Genomic DNA, 22,111 nt, shown 5'->3' with positions numbered 1-22,111 from the left:
CGGTCACTGTGTGTCGTAGCTCACCGTGTGCTGATGACCATGCAGGCTATGCCTAGGAGCTGCAGTTGAGCTTTGGGTACCGATCGTAGCTCTAAATAACGGTCCACACATCCAATGGTTACATGCAGAGCTTGGCTGGAGAAGTCTTTCATGGTGGTCACCTCTACCAACCAGTCCACTAGAATGTACCTACAAGAGGGGAGAAGGGTGAGAAATGAAATAGAAATGGATACATGACATTCTGAATGATAATACAAATTATACATTTAATAATAAAAAATAACTAATAACTAGGTCAACCGATAGTGGATTAACTATTGCCAACTAATGTCGTGTTTTTGAAAGAGGTCAACCGATGGTGGATTAACTATTGCCAACTAATGTTGTGTTTTTGAAAGAGGTCAACCGATGGTGGATTATCTATTGCCAACTAATGTTGTGTTTCTGAAAGAGGTCAACCGATAGTGGATTAACTATTGCCAACTAATGTCGTGTTTTTGAAAGAGGTCAACCGATGGTGGATTATCTATTGCCAACCTAATGTCGTGTTTCTGAAAGAGGTCAACCGATGGTGGATTAACTATTGCCAACTAATGTCGTGTTTCTGAAAGAGGTCAACCGATGGTGGATTAACTATTGCCACCTACTGTTGTGTTTCTGAAAGAGGTCAACCGATAGTGGATTAACTATTGCCACCTACTGTCGTGTTTCTGAAAGAGGTCAACCGATAGTGGATTAACTATTGCCAACTACTGTTGTGTTTCTGAAAGAGGTCAACCGATAGTGGATTAACTATTGCCAACTAATGTTGTGTTTTTGAAAGAGGTCAACCGATGGTGGATTATCTATTGCCAATTAATGTTGTGTTTTTGAAAGAGGTCAACCGATGGTGGATTATCTATTGCCAACTAATGTTGTGTTTTTGAAAGAGGTCAACCGATGGTGGATTATCTATTGCCACCTAATGTCGTGTTTCTAAAAGAGGTCAACCGATAGTGGATTAACTATTGCCAACTAATGTCGTGTTTTTGAAAGAGGTCAACCGATGGTGGATTAACTATTGCCAACTAATGTTGTGTTTTTGAAAGAGGTCAACCGATGGTGGATTATCTATTGCCAACTAATGTTGTGTTTCTGAAAGAGGTCAACCGATAGTGGATTAACTATTGCCAACTAATGTCGTGTTTTTGAAAGAGGTCAACCGATGGTGGATTATCTATTGCCAACCTAATGTCGTGTTTCTGAAAGAGGTCAACCGATAGTGGATTAACTATTGCCAACTAATGTCGTGTTTCTGAAAGAGGTCAACCGATGGTGGATTAACTATTGCCACCTAATGTCGTGTTTCTGAAAGAGGTCAACCGATAGTGGATTAACTATTGCCAACTACTGTTGTGTTTCTGAAAGAGGTCAACCGATAGTGGATTAACTATTGCCAACTAATGTTGTGTTTTTGAAAGAGGTCAACCGATGGTGGATTATCTATTGCCAATTAATGTTGTGTTTTTGAAAGAGGTCAACCGATGGTGGATTATCTATTGCCAACTAATGTTGTGTTTTTGAAAGAGGTCAACCGATGGTGGATTATCTATTGCCACCTAATGTCGTGTTTCTAAAAGAGGTCAACCGATAGTGGATTAACTATTGCCAACTACTGTTGTGTTTCTGAAAGAGGTCAACCGATAGTGGATTATCTATTGCCACCTAATGTCGTGTTTCTAAAAGAGGTCAACCGATAGTGGATTATCTATTGCCAACTAATGTTGTGTTTTTGAAAGAGGTCAACCGATGGTGGATTATCTATTGCCACCTAATGTCGTGTTTCTAAAAGAGGTCAACCGATAGTGGATTATCTATTGCCAACTAATGTTGTGTTTCTGAAAGAGGTCAACCGATGGTGGATTAACTATTGCCAACTACTGTTGTGTTTTTGAAAGAGGTCAACCGATGGTGGATTATCTACTGCCAACTACTGTCGTGTTTCTGAAAGAGGTCAACCGATGGTGGATTAACTATTGCCAACTAATGTTGTGTTTTTGAAAGAGGTCAACCGATAGTGGATTAACTATTGCCAACTAATGTTGTGTTTTTGAAAGAGGTCAACCGATAGTGGATTAACTATTGCCAACTAATGTTGTGTTTTTGAAAGAGGTCAACCGATAGTGGATTAACTATTGCCAACTAATGTTGTGTTTTTGAAAGAGGTCAACCGATAGTGGATTAACTATTGCCAACTAATGTTGTGTTTTTGAAAGAGGTCAACCGATGGTGGATTAACTATTGCCAACTACTGTTGTGTTTCTGAAAGAGGTCAACCGATAGTGGATTAACTATTGCCAACTACTGTTGTGTTTTTGAAAGAGGTCAACCGATGGTGGATTATCTATTGCCAACTACTGTTGTGTTTCTGAAAGAGGTCAACCGATGGTGGATTATCTATTGCCAACTAATGTCGTGTTTCTGAAAGAGGTCAACCGATGGTGGATTATCTATTGCCAACTACTGTTGTGTTTTTGATAAGAGGTCAACCGATAACCGATTTTGCTGATAAACGATAGTTCGAAAAAGATAGATCGGTCGCCCTCTACTTTATTAGCTAATTTAGAGCCGGTATTTACATGGTTAGTCAAGACTCTGAGTGGATCAAATTCTGAGAAATGTGAGATTTTTAGGAAATTTTTGTAAAGAGCATCTAAACTACTGACGTTGTACCTCTTAGTGGTGATGTCCTGCCCCTGCAGATTTTGCGGCTGTCGCATTGGTTTCGGGCCGGAGAGGAAGAACTGCGCCACGAGTTCAGCACAGGCCCGTGGCTCCAGACCCAGAGGATTTGACGTGCCACAGGATTTGGCAAATGACAGCTGGAAAATCAGAGCATACATTAGTGAGGTTAGACAAAAGTAAAGTTTAAAACACGTGTTTGAGTGTGTAATATGCCATCCTAAATTCACATGCTTTAGCACAGGAATAGTTCATCTGAAAATTTGTAATTCTATAATTTAGGAACCCTCGTATTGTTCCAAACCCATACAACATTTTCTGTGGAACACAATGAGGGCAGGTCAATAACTAAATGTTAATTTTTTTGTGAGCTATTTCTTCAGTAATAGCTTCATTTTGAGCTGCTTCTGGGCGTATTTACACACGTCAGAGTGGCATTTAGCCTGGCATAGCTGGTGATCATTACAAATAATGTCAATGATGGCACACACAACCTCCAGAGATGACAGGAGTTACGACAGCATTCCCAGATCATAAATACACACATTATAAGCACGTTCAGAGCAGAAACGGTGTGTGAAAAGAAGAATAATAGACAAAGAACTAAAGTAAAAGGTTGAATCTTCTTTTAGACCAAAATCTCTCATTTGCTTGGACACACATCTCCACTCACCTGAGCTTCCCAGCATCCTTTAGCTGCGTAATCTCGGAGTGTACGCATACACTGAAGATACCTGCCAGGATCAGCCGCCTGAGAACAGAAAAAAATCAAAAGCACAATCAGAAAGGACGCGCAATTATCGCCAATCACTAGAGATGCAGTAGTACCGTTGATTACGAGTGCTGAAGAAACCCTTACCGCCGTGCCGCGGTTCAGCTCCCACAGCAGATACGAACTCTGAACGTTCCCACAGTCAGCCGACTCCTCCAGCAGGGCCACAGCTTCAACTCTCTTCTCTTCATCCTGATAAACACAAGAATCATGTTTTCAACACCTGACGCTCTCAGAAGAGCTCATTTGATTTCTCAGCTCTCAACGTCAATACAATCTCAAGAGGGGCATTCCTAATTAACACAAGTGTTTCCAAGACGATCTTGTGTCTTTCTTTAGAAGAAAACTTGATATGTTTTGGCCAATTTATAAATTGTATCATTTCATGTAAATCCTAAATGTTCACTCTATTGCAGGCTTAAAGAACACCTATTATGGTTTTTAAATGTGCCTATTTTTGTTGTAAAGGTCTCATACAATAGATTTACATGCATCCAAGGTCAAAAAAACTAATTTGTTTACTTTTATTTCCCAGTGTCAAAAACGACTCGTTCAATGATCCGTTCTAAAAGATTCATTCTAAACTCCTCCTTTCAGAGAGCCTACTCTGCTCTGATTGGTCAGATGTCCCAGTCTGTTGTGATTGGTCTACCGCTTAGTGTAGTGTTTGAGGGCGGGTCAAAGCTGTTCGCAAGCAACCAATGAAGACCAGAGGTGGGTTTTTTGTTACCAAATTACGTAGCTTAGTACAGGAAGTAAGTCTGGAATTACTAACGACTCGTTTCAGGAGTTCAGAATTGGTTCTTTCTTTTGGGAGTCAATAACTCAATTGATTTTTAAAACTTTGCAGACTTTTTTACATTCACAAACAGCTTTATTACACACTACATGAAAGGTCATATTTGAAAAACCATAACAGGTGCTCTTTAATGAAGGAAGTAATTTTCAACTTGAATATGGTGTATATACACAGTGGGAATCCATCCAGAGTCAGCTTTCTTCCGCCACGCTCACCGCATTGAGTCATTAGCAGCTTTATATAGATAAGGGGCGCTATAATCATAACATAAGCGGTTTCTCGCAATGTCACACCATTCAGTTTGAGACAGGAATACTTATTTATCCAACAGACTACAAGAACAAACAAAAAAAAATATTTGCTGGAGGGACGCGGCAACAAAGACCAAGATAAACACTTTCCTGCAACATTTAGCGTTCACGAGGATGCCCACGCATCGGGACTCATTCGTTTCCATTAATCAATTTGTGAGTATTTTATACATATACACTGATGTTACGAGCGAGCATCATTAGGCGCCATATAGGCGGTTAATGAACATCTTGTTGATGTTGCATATTATACTCTTGTGCAGCAATATAATTTCAATATAAACAATTACAAGAGTCAAACTTGGATAACTACGCAAAATTGCATTTTACACATCGGATAGTAAAAATAGACACTTGGAAGTCATTTAATTACTGTTGTGTCTTATTAACAAACAATACTCACATCAAACAGCTGAAGGACTCTAGCCAGACAATGCAGTAATGTCCCTTTCCGCCCCTACAAAGAGAAAACAATTAGAGGGAGAAACATCAGGATTTATAACCAGTTATAACTATATGGTAACAAAAATCTTTGCAATGTAAACGGTTGTTAAAATTTCACTGTAGCTAAATGAATTTTGCTAAAAGACAACGAGTATAATTCCAGCTCTGTGAACGCCACCAAACGAAATAGCAAAATAATGACAGGTTTCAAAAGCAAATTAAGAGTTGTAACTTCAGCTTAAATAAAATCATTATATATCACACATAAAGGTCGACCGATTGTGTATTTTGCCGATACCGATAACTCAGTAGTGGAAAATACCATTAACAAAGTTTTCGGTCGGCCATTAAAAAATTAATGGTGTTTCCTTACGGTGACGGGAACAGACAGGGGCTGAAAAAATGAGTAAAATACCAAATGGGTGTTTGTTGTGCATCCAAAAACCCTAATAATAACCCCCCCCCCCCCAAAAAAAAATCCACCGGGGACTCTTATTTTGAAATGCCTGTGCTTCCAGCTCACAAACACACAAGGGAAACAAAACATGCACTCTTACGATCATCTACAATGTCTTACAATCACTATAGAGTAAATAGTCAAATTACATACACAGTAATTATTAACAGTAGATCAACATTCATCAATCGTACATTGTCAGTGATCGCTTGTTATACGAGTCCCTTTTATAACATTTCGCATAAATAATCATGAATTAATCCATAAACCGTGATGGCCACGTTAAAATGCTCTATATGTAAATATTCACCGAATTCAGCTTTTTGTAGCATATATATATATATATATATATATATATCACCAGATTAATGGTTGACCATTGAGGAACATGGAGGAATAAACATTTTTTTTTGCCAATAACTGACAGTTCCAAAAAGCAACTATCAACCCCCATTTACACACATTAGACAGCGATTCATCATTAAAACCGATACATCGGTCAACCCCCATTTACACACATTAGACACAATTTAAATGAAAAAAGGTGCACTGAGTTTGGGGGATGTGAAATAAAGTAGCAGGGAATGCTGGGATTCCTTACCAGGTTGGTGTCACATTCTGCTTTGAGGCGGTCGTACACCACGGCCTTACAGCAGCCGCCAGACATGGACCACGGCGGCCGGATGAACAGCCAGATGAAGGGGTCGGCCAGCGGTGACCTGAGACTCTCAGCCAGACTGAAGTATCGAGACGCCATCCGACCGCACAGGTCAGCTCGCCCCTCCTCACTGAGCGAAGCTGCAGGAGAGATCATTCACACGTCATGATGACATAACAGTTAATCTACTTTCATCACCACGATCAATGAAATCAGTCGTTAATCAACCTGAAATGAAACTTACGTCCTTCATTGTACAAATACGCAATTCCTAGTTTCACAGCAGCTTCGAAGTTCCCTTTTTCCGCAGCCCTAAAGATAGCAGGAGAAAAGCTAAATTAGGAACCCCATGCTTTTTGACCAAAGAAATTCCTTGACTATTTTACTAATTTAGTCTTTGAACCATTTATTGGGAAAACCCCAATCATAAGGGCACATTAGACATTCCTATGACTTTAAAATATGATTTAAGGAATATTCCAGGTTCAATGCAAGTTAAGCTCAATCAACAGCATTTGTGGCATAATGTTGATTACCACAAAACTAAGAATTTGGACTCGTCGTACATTTTTTTTATAAAAAGGCAGAAATTTAGGTTTCAGGAGGGCACTTCCAATGGGGCCAACTTTTGGAAGGTTTAAAGCAGAAATGTAGAGCTTATAATTTTATAAAAGCACTTATATAAATAATTCTGGGTAGCTCAGCGAGTATTGAGGTGTGTGCTGAGTGACACCAACCAGGTCTCCTAAGCAACCAAATTGGCCCGGTTGCTAGGGAGGGTAGTCACATGGGGTAACCTCCTCGTGGTCACTATAATGTGGTTCTCGCTCTCGGTGGGGCACGTGGTGAGTTGTGCGTGCATGCCGCGGAGAATAGAGTGAAGCCGCCACACGCGCTAGGTCTCCACGGTAACGCACTCAACAAGCCACTTGATAAGATGCGCGGATTGACGGTCTCAGACGTGAAGGCAACTGAGGTTCGTCCTCCGCCACATGGATTGAGGCGAGTCACTACGCCACCATGACTGGAGTCACTCAGCACGCCCTGGATTCAAACTCGCGACTCCAGGTGTGATAGTCAGTGTCTTTACTTGCTGAGCTACCCAGACACCCATTTCCATCCTTTTTAAATATTTTCCTCCTATCGAGTTTTAAAATGGATCAAAACAAGCAACATCTTACCTTTCGAACAGCCAAACAGTATCAGTGGCCGGCCAGCGGTCCTTGAAGCTAACTCGAGACCAGACACTCGAATTGCTATCGATAATATCGCGAAGATGAGAATGCACCTGCGCAATCATACAACATTCAATATTATAGACATTTCGACTTTTAAAATGTGTCTGCAAGGCAAAAAATACAATAGCTGTGTCCCAAAAGATGCACTATACACTATGCACTTACAATGTACACTATGCACTCAGTCATGTAGCACTTGACCCAAATTGAACACTTAACGGTTTCTTACTACACAGAAGCATTCGCCATTTAACAGATGATGGAAATGACGTTTCAAACGCAGCCTTAGCGTGTTAGCCAACCTCAGTTCAATACTTGTATCTCAAACAACGTACATATTCAATTCACATATTTAAGCTGCTGTCCACTAAAGTTTTGCTAGTTACTACTAAAAGAAATTCATCACCCGGGTGCTTGTAGTACACTTCTTTTTGCTGCATTTTTAGTGTTAGCATACTACTCGCACTACTTCAAAATGACGTAGAATAGTGCAGAAGTGTGCGGTTTGGGACGTAACTAATGCATTTGGTACCATTTTGTCGGTGAAGAAACAATGGGATTGCAAATGATGTTAAATGTGAGTGTGACTTCACGAACCGCTCTGATGGCGAGAAGATCCTCGGCGGAGAGGCATTGGAGAACATACAGCAGCACTTCTTCGGGAAGAGACAGCAGCGTCAAGGCAGACGGACGCTTTCGAACCCGCTTCCGTACTGGCAGGGAGAAACATTTGGCACATCGACAGTGGAGCACTAGAACAGAAGACAAAAACGAGAAATTCAAGTCAATTAAGCAATAGTGAATCAATTAGATGTAGACCGATATATCGGTTTTATCGATTAATCGGTACCGATAGTTGCTTTTTTTGAACCATCGGTTATCTGCAAAATCTGTCGATTGCTTGCTGATAATTAATTTTTGTATTATAATTTAATAATTTCAATGTAAGAGTCCCAGGTGTTTTTCAGGCTTGTTTATATTTAAAAGTCCCACATTATGTACCAAATCTGAATTCTTTCAAGTTATTATTGATATTTTGTTTGAATAAAAAAATGACATCTGGGATTTTATTCATTCAAGACTTGTTGTCTTTGCTCAGAAAAATAAATAAAGAATAAGATTTGTTTTTTTACCTTCTATAAAACACTTTGAAAAACTATTGGTCGATGAATCGGTTACTGGCCTTTCCCACGACCTTAATTATTGTTATCGGCAAAATCCACTATCGGTCAACATCTAGAATCAATGTTTTATTATTATATTTAGGATAGAAAATTAGAAAGTCTCATTCTTAGATGAATCGCCATCGGCCGATAACTGTGCCCGATTTTCTGATTAAATGGTAACTAAACCCTAAACCAACTTTTTTTAGTAATGATCTGTAAGAATGGGGCTTTATTAGTACTGGTCATTGATTCAAGTAATTTTTTTGACATTTGTGTATAAAGTGTTTTAATTCTACAATATATGGTGTAAAAACGTCTGAGTGCTGCCCTCTTCAGGTTGAACGGTGGCTACTGCAGTTGAATTTTCCTATTGGCTGTTGCGGTACTTCGTGACGTAAGCGGTGACAGCTGACGTAAGCAGGTTCCAGCTCACCATGCCAGATTCATGTACATGTCGTCTTGCGACCGTGTGAGGAATAATAACATAGAGTCTGACAGCAGCTGTCAATTAATCCGTCACTACGAGTCTCAGGTATATCGGGTGAAATAATGTTATAAAAACATATCGGGGGGCTTGGGTAGCTCAGCGAGTATTGAAGCCGACTATCACACCTGGAGTCGTGAGTTCGAATCCCAGCCAGGTCTCCCAAGCAACCAAATTGGCCGGTTGCTAGGGAGGGTAGAGTCACATGGGGTAACCTCCTTGGGGTCATGATTAGTGGTGCTCGCTCTCAAAGTGGCGTGTTGCGAGTTGTGTGTGGATCGCGGAGAGTAGCATGAGCCTCCACATGCTGTGAGTCTCCGCAGTGTCATGCACAACGAGTCACGCGATAAGATGCGCGGATTGACGGTCTCAGAAGCGGAGGCAACTGCGCGAGTAACCGCGAGGACTTGCTAAATTGTGGGAATTGATCATTTCAAATTGGGATAAAAAAAAAAAAAAAAAACATATAAAAGGCGACCACTACAAAAAAGTACTGTAGTCTTACCATGGTACGGAACGATTAGCCTAGTAAATAAATGCAACATTATATTTATATTACATAGTCTCTACCACGTTATATATATATATATATATATATATATATATATATATATATATATATATATATTAGTACCCTGGTATTACCATAGTGCCATATTACAAAATCATGCAAAATATAGGTCAGTATGAGACCATCTGTATAGGTTTCAAAATAAAAGAGTTTTCAAGATATATTCATAAAAATAAAAAACACAAACTTTATAAGCAAGTAGAAGTTTTAAAATAAATAAATAATTAAAAGTATGATGGCAGTTTTGACATGCTCAGAAACAGCACTCAGGTTTTCCCTCCTTATTGATCATGTATTGTAGAAATCATTACTGGCCTCAAATAAAGAGACATAATCGTGTAATTTAAATTCAAAGTCGCTTTAATAAGTCTACTTGTACACATATGATTAATAAAACATTTATACTTAAGTGATTAAAGCTTATTTCAATGATAAACTGCGGGTCAGCAACAGCTCTAAGGCTAATGTTTAAGACCATTTTAGAATATTAAGTGCAGATTATAATCATATCCAAATTGAAAAATACTGTTTAAATGTTCAAATACGCGATTAAAAAGAATAAATAACTTCAAATGAAACATTAAATGAGATTATAGTAGTTACTCACCGCCCGCTTTCATTTCAAGAAAGATCTGAGAAGTCAGTTTAAAGCAATAATGCTTTACAGTGAACCAAAATTGACAATTTATCACGTTATTATTAAATCCGTCGCAAATTTTAATCAGTCTTCCTGATTAACCTACTAAGTTCCTGTTAACTAGTAGTGTTGAACTGTTTAAAACACAACTCTCCTCGGGTTCTACCATGCAACTTCTCTTAAGCCCCTCCCATAAGTGCTTAGCCCCGCCTGCGCGGACAGTTTAAACATCAACTCTGGCAGTTCATTGGCGCAAAGATGGATACGCCCCTCAAAGTCACTGCTGCACTCTGATTGGCCGTCACGTAAAACTCGATCCTCAATTGGTCAATGTTTTTAAACAGACAAACGGCATCCTTTCATTGGCTGGAATAATGCTATTTCGAATTACGCGCTTACATTGTTGTGCGAGACGATTGGTTAATAACTTTCGCCCTGTGAACTCTGGGAGATGTAGTATCTCATTAAATATTCAGCGTAACAGATACTTCCATGCTAGCAAGAATTTTTTTTTGGTAATGTTTGAAAATGTAATAATTTTATCAAGACTTGCTTACAAAACACTTAAAACGCAAACTCAACGAATACAACGAATTTATAAAGGATAACATCGTATCTATTGTTACAATTATGCATTGCTCAAGACTATGAGTAATTATTACTATTTTGAGCTATTCGATTGAAACACAGTTATTAGTAACATACATTTAAACGTTTAACGATGATAAAGATGATTAGAAAAACACTATATCATTATTTTTAATATAAATTGATTGCTATGCTTTTATGAAAAACTTCACATAGGAGAACCTGGACACATATTCTATCATTTAATAAAACACTGTTGTATTTTATCCTGCGTATGTGGTTTTGAGTCACAGATACTACGAAATGTGAATAACTTTTTTTACTTTTACAAACAAACTAATGCATGTAAAAAAAAAAAAATCTAATTTGTGAGTTCCCATCATGCATTTCAACATGAATAAATTATGTGGTTATTTATTGCTGTTTATTGTCTTTATTTATGCTGTTATTGATGTTTTTGTTACCACTGTTAGTCCATTGTTGTGTGGTAATGTTAGGAGCTCACCTATTAACTTAATGAGGTTTGTTGATTGTCACTTTTATTTAGGTTTGTGTCTTTAGCGTTGAGGTCTACCGATGAGCCAAAATATTATGACCACCTGCCTAATATGCTGTTGGTCCTCTGCGTGCTGCCAAAACAGCTCTGACCCGCCAAGGCATAGACTCAACAAGACCCCTGAAGGTGTCCTGTGGTATCTGGCACCAAGACATCTGCAGCAGATCCTTCAAGTCCTGTAAGTTGCGAGGTGGAGCCGCCATGGATCGGACTTGTTGGTCCAGCACATCCCACAGATGCTCAATCGGACTGAGATTTGGTGAATTTGCAGGCCAGGGCAGCACCTTGAACTCTTCATCATGTTCCTCAAACCATTCCCGAACAATGTGTGCAGTGTGGCAGGACGCATTATCCTGCTGAAATAGGCCACTGCCATCAGGGGATACCATTGCTATAAAGAGGTGTACCTGGTCTGCAACTATGTTTAGGTAGGTATGCACGTGTCAAATTAACAGCCACATGAATGGCCGGACAGAACACTGCCCAGAGCATCACACTCCCTCCACCGGCTTGTCGTCTTCCCACAGTGCATCCTGGTGCCATCACTTCCCCAGGTAAATGGCGCACACGTACACGGCCGTCCACTTGATGTAAAAGAAAATGGGACTCATCGGACCAGGAGATCTTCTTCCACTACTCCAAGGTCCAGTTCTGACACTTGTGTGCCCATTGTAGGTGCTTTTAACGGTGGGCAGGGGTCATCATGGGCACTCTGATCGGTCTCAGGCTGCGCAGCCCCATACGCAGAAAGCTGTGATGCACTGTGACACATTTGTCCTGTAACCATCATTAAAATTGTCTATGACTTGCGCCACAGTAGACCTTCTGTCGGTTCGGACCAGACGGGATAGCCTACGTTGCTCTCATGCATCGATGAGCCTTGGGCACCCATCACTTTGTTGCCAGTTTGTGGTTTGTCTCTCCTCGGACCACCATCAGGAGGTACTCAGCACTGCTGACCGGGAGCACCCCACAAGCCGTTTCAGAGATGCTCTGACCCAGTCGTCTGGCCATAACAGTTTGGTCCTTGTCAAAGTCGCTCAGGTCTTTACTCCTGCACATTTCTCCTGCATTCAACACGTCGACTACGAGATAACAGCCATTATCTGCTCTGAATGCAGAATTCAACCATCAGCAAGGTTAAAAGTAAGACATTGTCATAAATTAGTGTGTTTTATTCATGCTAAGCTTCACAAAGTGCTGACGGTTTGCCTTCATCAAGCCTGTCACATTTGACAGAGTAAATATAAAGAGCGTTCACTGAAGAACAAGAGGAGGGAAACACGTCACACATAATGAAATGATTATTCATTTGAGTCATGATTCATGTCAGTTTTGTTTGGTTATATGGTGGGTTCCTCACTATGAATATTCATCATTTGGCTAGTGCATATATGTAATTGCATTATATTAAAATGCATATACGTATACATTTCAATAGTTTTTTTATCTAGTATCTACACTGTATAATACAGTTCACTGTCATTTGCTCTTCTCTATTTTCAAGACATTCATTTCATCATTTGTCTTGTCTTGATTCTGAATGAAAGGTCTGCAGCCTTTTGAATGGCCTCATAAGAGCGCGTAATGAAGCTTATTCAAACCAGCATAATAAGTCAGCAAAATCCATTTCATTCAAAAGCATGGCAATATCCCTTTTAAATGAGCAGTATTAAATGGAAGTGTGTGTGCCTGTCGAAGATTGAAAACGTCCAGATGAGGATCTGGATAGACCCTGTATGAGTCTCCATGGCAACCTGAAACACTATTATATTTTGAATGGTACAGGTGTAATGCGCAGGGTGTTTCACTCCATTGCCCAAACAGAGGATGCTTTTAGTGGACTGGAAATTAGATTTGTAGGTGTTTTTCGATGTTTATCGGCTCCCAAGTTATTTGTAAAGCTCACTGGAACAAGTACATATATATATATATATATATATATATATACACTCACCTAAAGGATTATTAGGAACACCTGTTCAATTTCTCATTAATGCAATTATCTAACCAACCAATCACATGGCAGTTGCTTCAATGCATTTAGGGGTGTGGTCCTGGTCAAGAGAATCTCCTGAACTCCAAACTGAATGTCAGAATGGGAAAGAAAGGTGATTTAAGCAATTTTGAGCGTGGCATGGTTGTTGGTGCCAGACGGGCCGGTCTGAGTATTTCACAATCTGCTCAGTTACTGGGATTTTCACGCACAACCATTTCTAGGGTTTACAAAGAATGGTGTGAAAAGGGAAAAGCATCCAGTATGCGGCAGTCCTGTGGGCTGAAAATGCCTTGTTGATGCTAGAGGTCAGAGGAGAATGGGCCGACTGATTCAAGCTGATAGAAGAGCAACTTTGCCTGAAATAACCACTCGTTACAACCGAGGTATGCAGCAAAGCATTTGTGAAGCCACAACACGCACAACCTTGAGGCGGATGGGCTACAACAGCAGAAGACCCCACCGGGTACCACTCATCTCCACTACAAATAGGAAAAAGAGGCTACAATTTGCAAGAGCTCACCAAAATGGGACAGTTGAAGACTGGAAAAATGTTGCCTGGTCTGATGAGTCTCGATTTCTGTTGAGACATTCAGATGGTAGAGTCAGAATTTGGCGTAAACAGAATGAGAACATGGATCCATCATGCCTTGTTACCACTGTGCAGGCTGGTGGTGGTGGTGTAATGGTGTGGGGGATGTTTTCTTGGCACACTTTAGGCCCCTTAGTGCCAATTGGGCATCGTTTAAATGCCACGGCCTACCTGAGCATTGTTTCTGACCATGTCCATCCCTTTATGGCCACCATGTACCCATCCTCTGATGGCTACTTCCAGCAGGATAATGCACCATGTCACAAAGCTCGAATCATTTCAAATTGGTTTCTTGAACATGACAATGAGTTCACTGTACTAAAATGGCCCCCACAGTCACCAGATCTCAACCCAATAGAGCATCTTTGGGATGTGGTGGAACGGGAGCTTCGTGCCCTGGATGTGCATCCCACAAATCTCCATCAACTGCAAGATGCTATCCTATCAATATGGGCCAACATTTCTAAAGAATGCTTTCAGCACCTTGTTGAATCAATGCCACGTAGAATTAAGGCAGTTCTGAAGGCGAAAGGGGTTCAAACACAGTATTAGTATGGTGTTCCTAATAATCTTTTAGGTGAGTGTATATACGTGCATGTTGATGAGCCAAAACATTATGACCACTCCTGCGTATGAGGCTGCGTAGCCGCAGACCGGTCAGAGTGCCCATGATGACCCATTCACCATTAAAGGTGGCTACAATGGGCACACGGGCGTCGGAATTGGACCTTGCAGCAGTGGAAGAAGGTCACCTGGTCAGATGAGTCCTGTTTTCTTTTACATCCCATGGACGGCCGTGTAGGTGTGCGCCATTTACCTGGGGAAGTGATGGCACCAGGATGCACTCTGGGAAGACGACAAGCCGGTGGAGGGAGTGTGATGCTCTGGGCAATGTGTTTGTCACGTGCCACCTACCTAAACATAGTTGCAGACCAGGTACACCCCTTCATGGCAATGGTATTCCCTGATGGCAGTGCCCTCTTTCAGCAGGATAATGCGTCCTGCCACACTGCACACATTGTTCGGGAATGGTTTGAGGAACATGATGAAGATTTTAAGGTGTTGCCCTGGCCTTCAAATTCACCAAATCTCAATCAGATTGAGCATCTATGGGATGTGCATGGCCAACAAGTCCAAACCATGGCGGCTCCACCTCCCAACTTACAGGACTTGAAGGATCTGCTGCAGATGTCTTGGTGCCAGATACCACACGACACCTTCAAGGGTCTTGTAGAGTCCATGGCTTGGCGGGTCAGAGCTGTTTTGGCAGCACGCAGATGACCAACAGCATATCAGGCAGTGGTCATAATGTTTTGGCTCATCAGTGTGTGTGTGTGTGTGTGTGTGTGTGTGTGTGTGTGTGTGTGTGTGTGTGTGTGTGTGTGTGTGTGTGTGTATATATATATATCATTTTCATATCATGGACTATTTCTGTTATGCACTTATGCAGATCTTTTTGAAGTATGCAACTTTAAAAAAACGTCAATACACTGATGTTGTAATTTAAGTATTTCAGGCACTGAAACGTCATTTATTTAAAACTTTAAGAGCAAAAGAGCTAAAGTTAGCCATTGTTCAGTGAGGGATTGACAGTTAGCTTACATAATTTCGATTTCTGTCATTTCATCAAACAGGATGTAATGTTTTAGACCGAGGCAAAGCAGCAACCACTAAACATCCCAGACTTCATCAAATCCACCAATGACACGTTTTGGACCACAATAACCTACAAAATTAAGCTTCCGTATCTAGAAGCATTTCTAATGCTAACATAAATGCATAAGATATCTTTCAGGGGTGTCCCTTTAAAATATTAAAAATACAAAGTATTTAAGTCAGTAGACCTTGTGGCATCTTTTTCATTGACATCAATATAACTAATGTGTTATTCTCATGAAACCTGTCAAGAAATTAAGCAAAAGCTCCCCCACAATAGTAACCCTGCGTAACAGAATCGGTTCTCAATCCCAAAATATCTGAACATTAAACACTATCAAGTCTCCCCCTTTTCTCATCATGCTCCAAAATACATCAAAAACACTTCATTTCAACGTCTCTTCGCATTCCTTGCTGGGAACTATAAATCCCTTGCCATGTTTCAATCACGTCGACACAAAAATATGTGTGTAGTCCCAACACAAACGGGTTAAATAAACGTCCATTTAAAAAACAAGGCAAGTAAATTGAATGCCAAAAAATTGCGTTGTGACAAAATATTCAAGAATTGAGCTGCATTTGCTCGTTTTATAATGACAATTAAAATAAGCAAATAAGAAATGATATTTTGCGTGTAGGAAATTTAGCCTATTTTTAGGGACATAAAGATTATTTTTTATTGTGACATTATTTTCATGACTGTGTTACACATATTTACCCCCCCATTCTCATTACCGTTACATAAATAAAGATTGTCATTGTGATATTGAAATGTGAACAAAATGACATGGTTAAGTATTTATACATCTTAGTACTTCCTTGGTACTGCCAGGGCTGGACTGGTAATCTGGGATACCGGGAATTTTCCCGGTGGGCCGACACACTTTGGGGCTGATCAGGGGCGGACTGGCCATCGGGAGAACCGAGCGGGCTGGTGGGTCGGCCACGAAATGTGCCGAATGGGCTGCGATAAGCTAAAAACAGCCGGTGCGTTATGCAGAACGGACCACAAGACAGCAACCCCCTTCCCAGTCCAGCCCTGGGTACTGCCTTTCATTTATGCTGATTTCAGTAATAAAAATAAATAAATAAATAATTATAAAACAAATATATATATATATACAACAGCATCAACAAAAAGACTGTTATGGGAAAGAGAATAACCGTTCCGGAAAACATCCGGACACGTTACCACAATGAGATTTGGGGTATGAAAGGTACTTTAGTGTCCTGAAAATAAGGTCACAAAATCTTAATGTTTCTCAATATAGGCTTTATTTTGTTTATGCAAAATGTATTTACATTACACCCTAATGCATGTTAATATTTGTTTTTCCATTAATGTGGACATTTAGTTCAATACAGTAACAACACAATGAAACATTTTCTTGACTTTATAACCAGAAAACAGTTTTTGTTATTACTATTTAATTACACTGAATATTTTAAAAGCCCACTGATCCATTTTAATCAAAATATTTATTTAGTGAAACAGGAAATGGATCATCTTTATTTGTTCTGACATTCCTGTCGTGAGATTCTCTTTGTGTGACCTGAATGTGAGGATAATTGACAAACCCCAAGCAGGCGGTTTTCCAGGAAACTCTTGCGGCGTAATTGGTGGGTAAATGCTTTGGAACATCTGGTAAAGTTCACCCTGCCATCTGATGCAACAGTCCATTTAGCGCCTGCGTTTACACTAGCTCAAGATCTAATTCACCCTCCCTCGCACCCCACGCAGAAAAGACCTGCATGATGGAACAATATGAGATGCATAAAAGCCAGGAACAGATTTCTAAGACGCTGCAATTGAATTTGCTTTGAAAGATTGTGTCAAAAATTCAGTTTGCGTCCCTGAACTGTCACTGTTCATCGTTTAACGGAAGTTAAATGTTCGGGTAATAAATCCAGAGGGCCACAACTGTCAAACAGCCACCTACTGGCAGGGAGGAGAATTGATAGTTAAAAAGGACTTAAATATCCTATCGCTTCTGAAGGCTTGGATTAAACCACGTATAGTCGTATAGATTACTTTTATGCTGCCTTTGTGTGCTTTTTGGAGCTTGCAAATGAACAATGATTTACTGATTCGCTCCAGACCCGTACAGCTTTGAAGTGACTTCACTTTGAAGCAAAATATTTAGTGGATCGCTAGTGTAAGTGCTAATAATAACCATATTTATTTTCTAGTTTATTAGCGTATATTAAATATACATTTATGTTCAATTTAATGTTGTCATTTAATGTTAGAGTAAAAAAAGGACTCACTCACACCTCTCATATCACTTCTGAAGACTTGGGTTTAACCACTGGAGTCGTATGGGTTACTTTTATGCTGCCTTTATGTGCTTTTTGGAGCTTCAAAGTTCTGGAACCGGGTGACTTGCATTATATGGACCTACAGAGATGATATATTCTTCTGAAAATCTTCATTTGTTTTCTGCAGAAGAAAGAAAGTCACACACATCTTGTTATGAGGGCGAGTAAATGAGGAGAGTATTTTCACTTTTGGGTGTACTGTCCCTTTAACAACCCTGAAGAATTTCTTTCCATGTGCTCTCTTTCCATTTCCCAAATGGGCTTGTAAACTTACCAAACCACAAGTAATTGCTCTCAAACCGAGCGTGCTCTCCACCAGAAACTCTAAAGACGAGCTAGCGTGTGAATGCTTGAGCAGGAAACAGGTTGATTTAGGGAAAAGGCGAAAGGCCACGACGGGAGGCGACTCTACCGTGTGATGGTCAGTGAAGATTACAGGAATTCTGGCAGTGAAGGTTTTTCCTCCCGATCCACCCAGTAGAGCCGGCAGGCACTGACCTTTCCCTCTCAACTGCATGTTCTGCTGAACTCTCCGTTCAATCACACAAGCGCTCTTTTCCTGCCCCTCTCACATCCACATGGATTCAGCACAACTCCTGCACGCCTGCTTCCTCTCTGAGTGCTGAGAAACATGGGCGGCTTTATAAATAGGTCACAAGTCGTTGAACTTTTAGTTGTTAGTTGAATAGTGATAAAAGGCTCTTTCCATTTCCATTTTGTTGAATTGGTGTTGAGAATAATCCTTAAAGCTGATGTGTGAAAATGTCTGTCTAGTATCCCAGTTTAGAGACATTTGTGGGCTGCTTTAACCTAAAGTGTAATATTGTGGCTCTGTTTGTTTGAGCAGCCCGACACGGCAACATTGTCAGGAAACCTGTTTGAAAACAGTCATTTCATTTCGGCAAAGTCAAGCAGCGATGAAGAGGGAGAGCACGGATAAACTCTATTTATTCAGACAGATGTCAGTTATCTGTGCACATGTCAAGTATGTTTTTCCATTCACCGCCATTGAACGGAAATATGGCGGGTGCGGGGAAACCGTGACTTCACTGAAACGGGTCAATAGCGCCATCTAGCGCTCTGCGCATGCGTTAAGCACTAGGAAGACTAATCGAGCTTGAATGCGTAATCATGATCATGAAAGGACACTGCAATCGTAAGATGTAAGGTGACAAATGATTTATATTTTGGTCTGTTTGTCACACAAAATCAACTGTTTCGCTTCAGAAGATTGATTAAACCACTGGAGTCTTATGGATTAGGTTTATGCTGACTTTATCTCCTTTTTGGAGCTTCAAAAGCCTGATCACCATTCACTTGCATTGTATGGACCTGCAGAGCTGAGATATTCCCTTTTAATGGTAGCCAGTTGGTATGTAGCTGAGCAGTGTGTAAACCTCACTCCCCTGGCCTCAAGAGGCGCACTAGCGACTGACCCTAAAGGCTGCCTCCTTGTTAGCGTGCACGCCTCCCATACAGGAGACCCCGGTTTGAATCTCGTTCAGAGTGGGTCGAGCTGAATTGGTGGTACAGTGGTGCCGTGACCCAGATGGGAGTGAGGGTTAGGGGAGTGAGTTGGTATGTAGCTGTGCAGTGTGTAAACCTCACTCTCCTGACCTCAAGAGGCTCACTAGCGACTGAAACTAGAAGCTGTATCCTTTAGCCTCCTTGTTACTGTGCCCACCTCCCATGCAGGAGACCCCGGTTCGAATCTCGTTCAGAGCGGGTCGAGCAGCATTGGTGGTACAGTGGTGCCTTGACCCGGATTGGAGTGAGGTTTAGGGGGTTGAGTGTAACAGAGTGGGTCGAGCAGCATTGGTGGTACAGTGGTGCCTTGACCCGGATTGGAGTGAGGTTTAGGAGGTTGAGTGTAACAGAGTGGGTCGAGCAGCATTGGTGGTACAGTGGTGCCTTGACCCGGATGGGAGTGAGGTTTAGGAGGTTGAGTGTAACAGAGTGGGTCGAGCAGCATTGGTGGTACAGTGGTGCCTTGACCGGATTGGAGTGAGGTTTAGGAGGTTGAGTGTAACAGAGTGGGTCGAGCAGCATTGGTGGTACAGTGGTGCCTTGACCCGGATGGGAGTGAGGTTTAGGAGGTTGAGTGTAACAGAGTGGGTCGAGCAGCATTGGTGGTACAGTGGTGCCTTGACCCGGATGGGAGTGAGGTTTAGGAGGTTGAGTGTAACAGAGCGGGGCGACTGACGCTAAAGGCTGTAGCCTTATGCCTCCTTGTTAGTGCGCCCGCTTCCCACACGATGACGCCGGTTCGAATCCCGTTCGGACCAGTTCGAGCAGGACCGGTTACACTGACACCTGGTGTTGTGGATGCTGCATCCTTCCAAATCAATAGTTTTTAGGTTCAGATGCCAATGTAGAAATTCACTTTTCACTTTCAGCCATGAATAATTTAATAGGCTGGTTACTGAGAATAAAGGCCCTGATATACTTCATACGAAATCGAAAAACTAATGGGTATGACGTTATTTAGAACAAAATCTGCCCAAATAGAAGGTGTTTTTGCGTTGATTTCAGTGGTTTGTAACAGCTCGTCTGGGCGAACTTTTAGGAAAACTTCCAACCGGCTACTAAACACTTGAGCCACGTCATCGGTAGGTGTGTGCAAATGTACCTACATCAGTACGATACACATTAAACATTTTCTACTGCATATATACTACTTTAAATCATCATCGATTGATAAAAACAGCTTCTGTTACTGACCTCGTGTGACTTCTACACATTGAATGTGGCATAACGTTATTGATACCACATGCTAATGTCAAATTTCTTTAGGATTTACATGTAGCATCCTCATATTTAAATGCTCCTCTAAACGCCATCACAGCGGTGTGGTTTGTGTCTGAATGTTCGTAAACCAGTATACCGTTGCTCGGCTGTTTAAAACGTCTTTATACCCCTGAACGAAGAAGAACTTCTCCAGAAGTATATTGAGTAGTATTCAGCAAGTCATGTGATTCAAACATGGCCGCCCCCACGAGAGCACCCTCTCCATGTAGAATAAATACGCTTTTATACGGTCACTGATCTGACTGGGTCTTTATCTAATGTTAGAGCTCATTATTTTAACATGTGCTTAAAAATGTATTTGTCTAGAAGTAAAACATTTTAAACGAGGAGAAATTACTGAGTGCACCTTTAAACCAGCCTTAGCTAAGGTTGTTAGCGGCTCTTGTAGCCTGGCAAAGCTGGTTAGACTGGTCTGTTGTGATGGTTTTAGAGAGGTTTTGGGGATTTGACAGCTGGTAAGGTTGGGAGACCATCAAAAACAGCTTAAACCAGTTAAGACCAGCAAACTACCTTGGGATTTATCTTGGTTTAATCGGCTTTTTTTCGCCCAGGTGTGATATTTGAATGGTTACGAGTGCATACAATATATCAACAAGCAGTATTTTAGTTATTACTTTTGGTTAATTACCAAATAATCCTGATTGTTAGCTGGTCTTCTAGCCGGGTCTGGTCAGACTCCTGGGTCATTTAAAGGGGATTTCAGGCACTTTGCAACTTCTCAGGCAGGGAGACCAGTTTAATCTAGCTAAGGACCATCTTAAACCAGCTAAAACCAGCAAACCAGCTCAGACTGGTTTAAGATTTTTTTCAGCAGGGGAAATACCCAAAGCAGCTTCTTTCCTCCAATGGATGCCTTTAGGGGTCCGACCGGTTTCGAACCAACAACGCCATTACTTCTGCATTAGCAAAGGACTGAGAAGTTGCTAAGGAGTGAGTAAAAGAAATGAATAGACGCAAATGTCATATGTTTGGTAAAATCTAATAATCTATTTCTAGAGATGTGCAGTAAAGTTATTTCATTACGTGACCAGTATAGATGGTGTCTGTGATTGAAGGCCCTCAATTGACTCCAGGGATTAACGTTATGTGCTTTCGGATTTACAAATCGAGATTGTTTTTCCATTGGCCGTGGCTGTGACGTCCAAGACTGTTATCTCAGATTTACCCTTCCAGATCTACCATCTTGAGAGGCCTGTAGCATTTGTGCTGTCTACAGACTCGACACCAATGCATTTAAAAGATCAATGCATAAAATGTCACCAACAATCATGTAAGCTCATTTAAAACACTTAACATGACTGTGGCGTCAGTAATGCTTCCCAATGAAAAGCTATCTTG

The 22,111-nt window shown here is 40.9% G+C and overlaps 1 protein-coding gene across 3 annotated transcripts in view; it reads right to left on the bottom strand.

Moving 5' to 3' along the window:
* LOC127653189 (cyclin-F-like) overlaps positions 1 to 18,613 on the bottom strand; it is a 28,053-nt gene extending 9,440 nt beyond the window's left edge. Inside the window, exons 1-11 of one of the 3 annotated variants that reach the window (XM_052139775.1) lie at positions 18,240 to 18,613; positions 17,921 to 18,086; positions 7,998 to 8,152; positions 7,344 to 7,450; positions 6,407 to 6,474; positions 6,106 to 6,302; positions 5,007 to 5,060; positions 3,581 to 3,685; positions 3,395 to 3,472; positions 2,713 to 2,861; positions 25 to 189 (exon numbers count right to left, since the gene is read on the bottom strand). In XM_052139775.1, coding sequence (XP_051995735.1) covers positions 25 to 189; positions 2,713 to 2,861; positions 3,395 to 3,472; positions 3,581 to 3,685; positions 5,007 to 5,060; positions 6,106 to 6,302; positions 6,407 to 6,474; positions 7,344 to 7,450; positions 7,998 to 8,152; positions 17,921 to 17,927 — 1,085 coding nt within the window. In that variant the 5' untranslated portion in view covers positions 17,928 to 18,086; positions 18,240 to 18,613. Of the gene's footprint in view, positions 1 to 24; positions 190 to 2,712; positions 2,862 to 3,394; positions 3,473 to 3,580; positions 3,686 to 5,006; positions 5,061 to 6,105; positions 6,303 to 6,406; positions 6,475 to 7,343; positions 7,451 to 7,997; positions 8,153 to 10,228; positions 10,399 to 17,914; positions 18,136 to 18,239 lie in introns of those variants that run through there. The other 2 variants (XM_052139774.1, XM_052139773.1) reach the window with 2 other exon arrangements.
* Positions 18,614 to 22,111: the final 3,498 nt, after the last annotated feature.

The sequence above is a fragment of the Xyrauchen texanus genome, chromosome 12, assembly GCF_025860055.1.
Source record: "Xyrauchen texanus isolate HMW12.3.18 chromosome 12, RBS_HiC_50CHRs, whole genome shotgun sequence".
Classification (NCBI taxonomy): Eukaryota; Metazoa; Chordata; class Actinopteri; order Cypriniformes; family Catostomidae; genus Xyrauchen; species Xyrauchen texanus.
Note: the sequence above shows the minus strand (reverse complement) of the source record. Positions and strands in the feature narration are given on the sequence as shown.